The 11429-nt window shown below is 43.0% G+C and overlaps 1 protein-coding gene across 1 annotated transcript in view; it reads right to left on the bottom strand.

The window, feature by feature from the left end:
- Positions 1 to 9754: 9754 nt before the first annotated feature.
- LOC138780803 (dystrophin-related protein 2-like) overlaps positions 9755 to 11429 on the bottom strand; it is a 32219-nt gene continuing 30544 nt past the window's right edge. The window contains exons 11-13 of the mRNA XM_069956725.1: positions 10219 to 10420; positions 9850 to 9915; positions 9755 to 9764 (exon numbers count right to left, since the gene is read on the bottom strand). Of these exons, the coding sequence (XP_069812826.1) occupies positions 9755 to 9764; positions 9850 to 9915; positions 10219 to 10420 (278 nt within the window). The remainder of the gene's footprint in view (positions 9765 to 9849; positions 9916 to 10218; positions 10421 to 11429) is intronic.

Here is an 11429-nt window from a genome sequence, read left to right as displayed (position 1 = left end):
GAACAGAACAGCACTATACTGTACAGGACATTATACACAAGAAACATTCAACAAAAACAGTAGTCACTAACTCCTCACTCATCCTTTACTGTATATACACTAAAGCAGTCTTATACAGTACAGGATGGGAGATGGTGGTGCACTGACTGTACTACTACTGTACTGTATATGCACTCAGCAGTCTTATATAGTACCGTACTGTATGTGAAGCCTCACCAATGCTAAACTCACCAGGTTCAACCCTCCATCGACGCTCGCAAAAACCTTCAGATACCCAGTACTTCAAGACTGGGGGCCCGAAAAGTGTTTGAGAACCGAGCAAAGTTTGAGGACCAAAGCAAACTTTTCTTGAAAATAGTTTGAGTTCCAAGCAGTTTGAGAACCGAGCAGTTCAAGAACCAAGGTACCACTGTATTACTAACAGTGTTCTGTGCAGCTGATCCAGAGATATCTTTCTTAATAACATGGACAATAAGTAGTCCTCTCCATTATGTGCATAAGCACAGGAGTCCTCAATATTCCTGACAAGCAGAAAACTCCGCCCACCGGCTTCTGATTGGCAGCTATCTATCCATGCTGTTCGCATTTAAGGCGGAATGAACCTGGTGACAGATTTCTTTAAAGTGACACTGTCACCCCCTATTTGCATTTTGACTGCTCTCCACAGGTGTAAAGGGTAAATGTTACAGCTTTCATTACTTATTTTATATCACACCTCATGGTGCTTGTTCTGGTAAAAAGTCGTTTTTATCACCTGTGAATTGGTACATCGCTCTGCCCCTAGCACCACTTAGCCCTGCCCCCATCAGCGCCGTCATCGCTACATAGGCCACGCCCCCTCAGTAGTCATTGGAAGGGCCAGCCTAAAGCTCTAGGCCCCACCCCCCTAGATTGTCCTACACAATGGCCGATGAGGGGGCGGGACCTATGTGTCAATGACGTCACGGATGGGGGTGGGGCTAAGTGTCGCTAGGGGCGAAGCAATGTGGCACGTAGGCTGGGAGGCCCCGCCCACATATACCAATCCACAAAACGACTTTTTACCAGAACAAGCACCATGAGGTGTGATATAAAATAAGTAATGAAAGCTGTAACATTCTGTGACTCTGCTAATCCATACAATATTGGAATGCGGTCAAAACCTAGAAATGGATTATGGGCAACATCGCATGGCTATTGGTGAAGAAATAGAGGTATGGTGTGGGCCATTCGACATAAGCAAAGCAATGTACGAAGCATAACATCTCTATTGGCCACATTCATGATTGCCAACGTGTAAACCTTGCCTAATGGTATGTCCACATGTTTAGGTTTTTAATTACAATTAATAAAAACAAAGCCAGGAATGCATTTAAATCTAAGAAATCTGAGTCTCTCCTTTATAACCTGTCCTCCATTTATAACATGTTCCTGGTTTTGACTTCAACAATTACAAATCAGACAGTGTAAACACACCCTAAGGTTATGTTCACACAACATGAGAGACCAGCCGTTCCGTAACCAAGCCAGGTCACGGAACGGCCGGTCTCTGAAAAGATCATCCCTGCCGGTACTACAGCATCGGCTGGATGATCTTTGCTGCTGCACAGTTCTGATGCATCCATGCGTGCCCGCATCAGAACTCTCCACTGCACACTATCGAGCGTGCAGCTGCAGCTGCTTGCTCAATAGTGTGCACTGGACTAGCGTGGAATAGTGTGCACTGAAAAGTGGCCGCTATTCACTGCGGCCACTATTCACTGATAACTGACATGTCAGTTCTTTGCGGCGCCAGGAGGGATCCCGGCCGGAGCGTATACTATGTCTATACGCTCTGGCCGGGGACCCATAAAAAGCAAGGCAACGTATGTTCTTGTACAAAGAATGGCCGTTGTTGCAGATTGCAACAACAGGCGTACTTTTACGAAAACATACGTTGTGTGAACATAGCCTAACAGTGTAAACACACCCTAATAATTAATATGCAGTCCTCTATACCTGGGGCATTTCATGATCACACATATACAAACCTAAATCCCTTTATTGGACACTGTTTACAGATGGAGCACTTTGTCTGATGCTTGACAGTTTCAGCTAATGTTACTCTGTGTAAAACTGGAAGCCATACTAAGGACTGCGGTTCCAGACTTCCCCATTCAAGAAACTGAGACAACTCCAGATGTGATGTTCCATTTCCCTTTTAAAAAAGAAAAATCCTGAAGTCATTGTGGAGATCAGATTCTAAACATTTTCTAGATTGTGGCATTTATTCACAGTTAAAAAACACTGTCTGACTGATGGTCACATCATAAGGTTCATATCACTCTAGGGGTGGTGACAGGTCCTCTTCAAACATCTTGTCATACCTTATATGACATTGTCTGATGAGTACCACAGCTTAATGTGTACCTTTTCATAATTGAATGTGCCCCTTTGTACCTTTACATTGAAGGAAATAATTATTTGATCCCTTACTGATTTTGTAAGTTTCCCACTGAAAAAGACATGAACAGTCTATCATTTTAAGGGTAAATTAATTTTAACAGTGAGAAAAAGAATATAAAAATAAAATCCAGAAAATAACATTGTCTAAATCATATACATTTATTTGCATTTTGCATTGAGAAATAAGTATTTGATCCTTCTGGTTAACAAGACTTAATACAAGGGAAGTTTTAAGGTCCCTTTACACACAAAGATTATCGGACAGATATCTGACAGATTTTGGCAGCCAAAGCCAGGAACAGACTATAAACAGAAAACAGGTCATACGAAAGACTGAGATTTCTCTTCTTATTAAATCCATTCCTGGTTTGGCTGCAAAAATCTGTCAGATAATCTGTGTGTGTGTGTGTGTAAAGGGACCCTAAGTCAGGGTCTGTAGATTTTATGTTGTGTAAATCAATTGAAATAAATGAATTAACATGGCATAAATCCACTGTGTGAAATCCACTGTAAATGATGGCTTAGGCTATGTTCACATAACGTATGAACAACGGCCGTTGTTTGGCACTCAAAAACAATGGCTGTTGTATTGAGTGTAAAACAACAGCCGTTGTTCAATACATTGTGTGAACAATGGCCACTGTTGCTATTGACAGCCTGCTGCTTTTGAAGTCCATGGCGCTCTGTGCAGCTTCTCCCCGGACTGGGACCAGCTTTTCCAGGCCCCCGGGTCGGAGCAGTACAGACTTCAAATGCAACCAGCTGATAAAACGATTTCCGAGCTAATGAAACAATTCGCTTCATTTAGGCTCGGTTCAGACGTTGTAACTGTGCGGCTGTATTTTTTATGCGGCTGTAAATGTGCGGGTGAAACTCCGGCCGTGGGAAAAAATAGACATGCGGCTCAAAACATACGGTCATTTACTTGGAAATCTGGTTCAACTAAAAATAACAAATAAAATGTTAAGAAAGTGATGCAAACACCTCTGGATGCATCTGGGAAAGCAGGGAACACAGTTTACATGAATTGCTATTACCGGGTTTGCGATCCTCTGCACTATAGCCGATGTCTCTCATGGTTAATCTATTGAATTAATAAAACACATTTTCTTTCTAATAAAGTCCCTTTTATTGTTCAATAATTAAATGTAAACGATTCCATCATTTTGCAATTAAATATACTGTTAAATAAATATATATATAAATAAATGTATATTTATATATATATTTATTTTTGACAGTATATTTAATTGCACAATGATGGATTCGTTAGAATTAAATTATTGAACAAAGAAGAAACTGTTTATTTCAACGAAAATGTGTTTTATTAATTAAATATTAATTAGTACAGGAAGCTCCATAAGCCGTTAATTCATATTCCCGGCAATAGAGCATTCTGTACTAATCATCACTTTACTTTAATTAAAACATCAAATGTTTCTTCTAATTATGTTATAACAATAGCATTATTAGAAGAAACATTTAGAATTATATGTGCGCTCAGCTGATTGGCTGTTCGGCTGAGCGCACGTATAATGAGCCGGTCCGCAGCACAGTGACTTCATTGTGCTGCGGACCAGCGAAGAGACAACATCGGGACATCGGATGGTGAGTATAGAGCTCTCCCCACACCCTCCCCAGCACTGCACCCCTCCCAGCAAGGAAGGGGGGTCACTTAACCCCTTCCTTGCTGGGATGGGTGCAGTCTGACATCAGTCTGGCCCCCAGGGGGTTAAGGGGGATGCAATACATCCTCCCTTAACCCCTTGGGGGTCAGACTGTAAGCAGCGATCTGTAAAGATGCTGCATACTGTAAGGAGCACAACACCGCTCACAATGATGGGTGTTGTGCTCCTGTTTGTGTGTTTTTTGTGTGTTTCTCCCTTTTTGTTTTTCAGATATCGGTATCCTGGGGATTACGTCGGATTCCATGGACTACGTCGATGACCAGCGGTTGTTGTTTTAATTTTTTAATAAAATGGTCAATGAGGGGTGTGGGGTGTTTTTATTTGAATAAAAAATTTTTTAAACTTGTGTCTTGTCTTTATTTCTTTACTTTATAGACTTAGTAGTGGAAGCCGTCTAATAGACGGAATCCATTACTAAGTTGGGGCCTAGTGTTAGCCGGTATAAAATGGCTAACACTAACCCCCCATTATTACCCCAGTACCCAATGCCACCAGGGGTACTGGGAAGAGCCGGGTGCCAGTGGTCCCGGAGTGTCAAAATTGGCGCTCCTGGACTGGGGCGGCAGCAGGCTGGTAAGATTTAGGCTGGGGAGGGCTTAAACCAATGGCTCTTCCCACCCTGGTGTTACCAGGCTGCTGTCGTTTGGTTTTTAACCCGGCTGGTTATAAAAATAGGGGGGACCCTATGCGTTTTTTTTTTTATTATTTATTTATTTAAAAAACGCATAGGGTCCCCCCTATTTTTATAACCAGCCGGGTTAAAAACCAAACGACAGCAGCCTGGTAACACCAGGGTGGGAAGAGCCATTGGTTTAGGCCCTCCCCAGCCTAAATCTTACCAGCCTGCTGCCGCCCGGTCCAGGAGCGCCAATTTTGACGCTCCAGGACCACTGGCACCCGGCTCTTCCCAGTACCCCTGGTGGCATTGGGTACTGGGGTAATAATAGGGGGTTAGTGTTAGCCATCTTATACCGGCTAACACTAGGCCCCAACTTAGTAATGGATTCCGTCTATTAGACGGCTTCCACTACTAAGTCTATAAAGTAAAGAAATAAAGACAACACACAAGTTAAAAAACATTTTTATTCAAATAAAAACACCCCCACACCCCTCATTGACCATTTTATTAAAAAAATTAAAACAACAACCGCTGGTCATCGACGTAGTCCATGGAATCCGACGTAATCCCCAGGATACCGATATCTGAAAAACAAAAAGGGAGAAAAACACAAAAAAAAACATCATTGTGAGCGGTGTTGTGCTCCTTACAGTATGCAGCATCTTTACAGATCGCTGCTTAAAGTCTGACCCCCAAGGGTTAAGGGAGGATGTATTGCATCCCCCTTAACCCCCTGGGGGCCAGACTGATGTCAGACTGCACCCATCCCAGCAAGGAAGGGGTTAAGTGACCCCCGTTCCTTGCTGGGAGGGGTGCAGTTCAGGGGGGGGTGGGGAGAGCTCTACACTCACCCCGATGTGTCCTCTTCGCTGGTCCGCAGCACAATGAAGTCACTGTACTGCGGACCGGCTCATTATATGTGCGCTCAGCCGAACAGCCAATCAGCTGAGCGCACATATAATTCTAAATGTTTCTTCTAATAATGCTATTGTCATAACATAATTAGAAGAAACATTTGATGTTTTCATTAAAGTAAAGTGATGATTAGTACAGAATGCTCTATTGCGGGAATATGAATTAATGGCTTATGGAGCTTCCTGTACTAATTAATATTTAATTATAAAACACATTTTCGTGGAAATAAATTCAGTTTCAGTGTTCAATTATTTAATTCTAACGAATCCATCATTGTGCAATTAAATATACTGTCAAAAAATAAATATATGGATAAATATACATTTATTTATATATCTATTTATTTTAACAGTATATTTAATTGCAAAATGATGGATTCGTTAGAAATAAATTATTGAACAACGAAAGTGTCTTGATTACAAAGAAAATGTGTTTTAGTAATTTAATATATTAACTATTAGAGGCATCGGCATTCGGCATCATTGCCGGCTATTTTTGAAGTACTCCGTACGGACCACCTGTCAATCCTCGGCCGCATGTCCAGCCGCAAACAATGGTCTTGTTCATTTTTACGGGTCCGTTTACAATAGGGCCGTAGATTCAGACATAGTGTGCACTGTGCAGCCGCATATCCTATACTTCCAAGCATACACACGAACCACCAAAAATACCGCCGCACAATTACAGCCGCAAATACAGCCGCACAGTTACAACGTCTGAACCGAGCCTTATACTGTAAATTCACTCATCTCTACAAAGGAAAGATCACCATACTAAGGCTAGAGGGGAACAATAAATCTAAACTAAATCATTAAATTAGCAATTTTCACTAAATATGAAGATATGGGACAAGACAAACAATAGGAGACAACAACAGAGGGAAGGGAGCTGGGGCAGCAGGGAGAAGGAATCCTACATGGTGTCAGTGATAGAGAGGAAATCCCCCGTGTTCCAAACTGTCAGGAAAGTGTCCAGTTTATTATTTAAGGAGGCTGTAAGGTATTCATGTGGCCACAGGACGTCAGCCCTGTAAATAGATTAGTAGTAATAATTAACTATGCAATTTAATGTTTGTACACTTACAAATCTAAAGCAGCTCCTCACACTCGGTTCAACATTACTTCCTCCGAATGCTGCAACCTCTCCTAGTTGACGGGGTATCTGAATGGCTTCATGTAGAAGAAGGCCAAGCTGCCGTTGATCACAAGTTCCTTCAGGTCCAGCAACTTGTGAAAACAGATCTAAGGAAAACATTTACTTTGCATTAGAGAAGAGTAATATCAATATGAACATATTACTATTAGTATTATTATTAAATAGGTAGGCCCACCTCACAAAGGGATGGCATTACTGTTTTTGTCCTAACAAGTGGCCCAAAGACAACCAGCTGCGCAGGGTGCACAGCCAGATTGCTGAGGTACCACTGTGCAACTACTATTCCATGCTTACCACCAACAGCATTTGGTAAACCCAATACTTTTCTAGCACACTCACAGTCAGTAAAAACAGGGAAATAATAAAGGTAAGCTCCTGTCTCATTTTACTGCCTAGGAAGAAAGTTTAGAAATGAGAGAAAAAATGAAAGAAAGATATGTCTGAGACTCACTTTCTAAACAAAAATAGAAATGCTGCATACCTACCACTGCAAAATATGCTTATTTTAAGAACAATGGTGGGAAAGGACCGAGCAATGAATTGCTTCTCTATGCCATAGTGGCTACTAGCAGCAGCTCCAAGGGAGAATCTACTGCTTTTAGGGAACCAATCAGCTTGTGATTGCTTCAGCGTGCTTCCAACAGGCTGAGGCAATTGTGTGCAGAAATGATGGATCAATGCGATACATAGAGTATTACATTGATCCCTATGAGCAATCATGGTATTAAGTACCCTAGGGGAACTAAAAATGAGTGTAAACAAAAATGTTTGTTTTTTTAAATATAAATAAATGCATCCTATAATGAACGTTTAAATCAGCCCATTTTTCAAAAAATAAAATAAAATGCATGCATGCAGAATCACTTGAACTATTCAATTATCACATTACTGATTTTTTTTATATATATATTTTTATAAATTTTTCCACAGTTATTATATACAAAACAACATGTACATAAAGATAAAGAAAAATTGTTTATTATTTTCCTTCCTCCACCAACTTGCCTGTAGTTTTTGTACATGGACTTCTCCTTTAATACGTATGTGAATGTATAGACTTATTTTATAAATATTGATCCAGTTTAATCCCCACTCAGGATCAGAATTGATTTTTTTCGGCCCCCTTCACACGTCCGGAAAATCTGTCCGGATTTCCTATCAGGAAATCCGGACGGATTTCCGGACTCATAGACTAACATTAGACACGGACACCCTTCCGGATTTTTCCGGAAGGGTGTCCGTTCCGGAAAATAGGACCGGATTTTTTAGATCCTGTCCTATTTTCGTCCGGAAATCGGCACGGACGCCCCATAGAAGTCTATGGGAGCGCCGGAATCACGGGCATTTTCCTGATGTATATCAGGAAAGTGCCCGCGATTCCGGACTGGTAGAGAGCCAGCCCCGGCCGCCGTCCGATCACCCGCACACCCCCATCCCCCCCGCACCGCACCGCACACTCTGGCCGGCCAGACTGCGGTGCAGATCCCCCGCCCCCCCCCACCCCCCCCCGCCGCCGCCGCCGCCTAACCCCCAGTACCCGCTAGCCCCCGACAACCACCCCGCGCCCCCATACCCGCCGCCGCCGCCGCTCACCACCTCACCACCGGAACACCGCCCCCCCCCGGGAACTCACCACCGGCCGCCCGCCGGATGCTCCACACCTCCGACCGCCGCCGCTGCCCGGACCTCAGCACTGCACTCTGACCCGGACCCGGACCCCAACCTCGCGGCCCCGACAGAGCAGGATCCGGGACAGGTGAGATTACCCCATAGGACTACTACTCCCACCATGCTCTGCTGGCAGGCCATGATGGGAGTTGTAGTTCTGCAGCCTGTGACCATCCAGGTTGCAGAAGTACAACTCCCATCATGGCTCTGCTGGCAGGCCATGATGGGAGTTGTAGTTCTGCAGCCTGTGGCCATCCAGGTTGCAGAAGTACAACTCCCATCATGGCTCTGCTGGCAGGCCATGATGGGAGTTGTAGTTCTGCAGTCTGTGGCCATCCAGGTTGCAGACGTACAACTCCCATCATGCCTTGCTGAGAGGCCATGATGGGAGTTGTAGTTCTGCAGCCTGTGGCCATCCAGGTTGCAGAAGTACAACTCCCATCATGGCTCTGCTGGCAGGCCATGATGGGAGTTGTAGTTCTGCAGTCTGTGGCCATCCAGGTTGCAGACGTACAACTCCCATCATGCCTTGCTGAGAGGCCATGATGGGAGTTGTAGTTCTGCAGCCTGTGGCCATCCAGGTTGCAGAAGTACAACTCCCATCATGGCTCTGCTGGCAGGCCATGATGGGAGTTGTAGTTCTGCAGTCTGTGGCCATCCAGGTTGCAGACGTACAACTCCCATCATGCCTTGCTGACAGGCCATGATGGGAATTGTAGTTCTGCAGTCTGTGGCCATCCAGGTTGCAGACGTACAACTCCCATCATGCCTTGCTGACAGGCCATGATGGGAGTTGTAGTTCTGCAGTCTGTGGCCATCCAGGTTGCAGACGTACAACTCCCATCATGCCTTGCTGACAGGCCATGATGGGAGTTGTAGTTCTGCAGCCTGTGGCCATCCAGGTACACGGGTACCTGTGATTTATGTTGGCATACTAGACAATATTATCTCATCAGGAAATCCTGAAGGTTTTTCCTGATGGTTTCCTGATGGTAAAAACGGATTACTGTCAGGAAATCCTGATACTATCCTGATGACATTTGAGGTCTCCTGATCAGGATTTCCTGACAGTAAAAACTGACACGGACGTGTGAATGGGGCCTTCCTGTTTAGGGCAGAATGGTTTATGCCTTGTGTTTTTTTACCTTGCTATGGATTAATAGACAGTAAACAAAGTTCTAAAAGTTACTCACAGCCTTCCCCGCAATTCACAACCATCTTTCCCTAAACATCCTTGGGAGAACTAGATGATCATTTGACTTTTTCCAACCACATTATGCAGTTGTTAAAATATTCTACAGAAATAAAAAAGTAATTATGTAATTATACAAAGCATTCTAATCAATCCAATATAATACTCACATTGCAATTTCCCTTTACATCACAATCACAAAACACACTATTCCCGCCTTAAAAGAAAGAGCCCGTATCCTTCCAACACGACCACTGTATAATAAGAAGGAAAAGACATTGTCAGATTTTGATTCTGGTTAAATAAAAAAACAGTACTGCAGTACCGGCCGGGATGATCTTCAGTAACTGGCCAGGTCACAGAACGGCCAGTGTTATACGTAATGTGAACATGGCCATAAAATTGCAAAAACAGATGCATCATAAATACACAATTCAGATTGAAAACAGATTTAAACACAGGTTGTAATGTATACTTTCGCAAGCCACTGTATTTTGGCTGAAAAGCCCATTTTATGTTATGGTATGCACAACAAAAAAGCTATTGCAAATGCCTACCCATCAAAGACGTTTAGCAACCAGTTGAGGGCTAGATCCACACACAATGGCACATTGACTAAAAGTCCACGTTCTTCTTCTAATCGCTCATACAGTGAACTCAAACATCGAATTACATCAAGAACATCCAGAGAGCGATCTGCAGACTGCAGGATATCCGAACTAAATATCTGAGATAGGAGGGGCAGGGTGACTAAGTCCACTGAAACATGTTGATAGAAAGAAATAAAAAGCAGTATGAAGTAACACAAATGTTAAAAAAAAAGACATCAAAGGAGAAATAACAGATTTTAAGCACAGTCACCTCCTCAATGAAAAACCCTATTCTCATGACAACTGGGGTCTCTGTAGACTTTGATAAGGTATTTGTGGCATATGCAATAAATGTGCAAAAGGTTTGTAGTGTATAGTTTTTGCTGGTGGTCTATTAAATCGGCTGTCCATCATATTTATAATATGGACACATTTCAATGCTTGAATTATAAGGGAAAATCGTATCCCAACCATGTGATATAGGAACCATTTATAGTAGAGAGGCCATAGTACAGTGTAAGATTGCCCTGGAATGAGGCCACCTTAACGTGGTGGGGTGGTTTACACCGTTTGCAATAGGTAACCAAGAGCCTTATTATTTTGTGGGAATTTTTTTTAGCAGTTGGAGGGGCTGCTTTTAACTATTTTCATGTCTATGGTGGGTCTGTATCTTGCCATTGCAGCGAGCTGTTGCATTTTTCTGTGTTTTTGTATGTTTGCCATTTCAGCCATAGCAACATGCTACTGCCTAGTGTGAATGGTGTTCTAGGAAAGCTGACCAAATTTGTCCTTTTTTCTGTGTTTCAGATGGGGGAGTGGCTGCCTCTACTTGGTTGTGCACTCCACCTATCCCACCCAGGTGGTGTAATTACTTTTGCAGGTATAAGATGGATCTTGCATGCCCAGAGCATAGGCGTATTTCATGCCATGGAGAGGCCACAGTACAGTGTAGGGTCTGCCTTTAACGTGGTGGGGTAGTTTACACAGTTTGCAAATGGTAACCAAGAGCCTCATTATTTTTGTGGGAATTTTTTTTAGCAGATTGGGGGGCTGCTTTTAACTATTTTCATGTCTATAGTGGGTCTGTATTTTGCCATTGCGGTGAGCTTTTGCATTTTTCTGTGTTTTTGTGTATTTATAGTATTAGTTTAAGTGATCAGTTAGAATGTCCTCTAAGT

The sequence above is a fragment of the Dendropsophus ebraccatus genome, unplaced genomic scaffold (genome assembly GCF_027789765.1).
Source record: "Dendropsophus ebraccatus isolate aDenEbr1 unplaced genomic scaffold, aDenEbr1.pat pat_scaffold_853_ctg1, whole genome shotgun sequence".
In the NCBI taxonomy this organism is placed as follows: Eukaryota; Metazoa; Chordata; class Amphibia; order Anura; family Hylidae; genus Dendropsophus; species Dendropsophus ebraccatus.
Note: the sequence above shows the minus strand (reverse complement) of the source record. Positions and strands in the feature narration are given on the sequence as shown.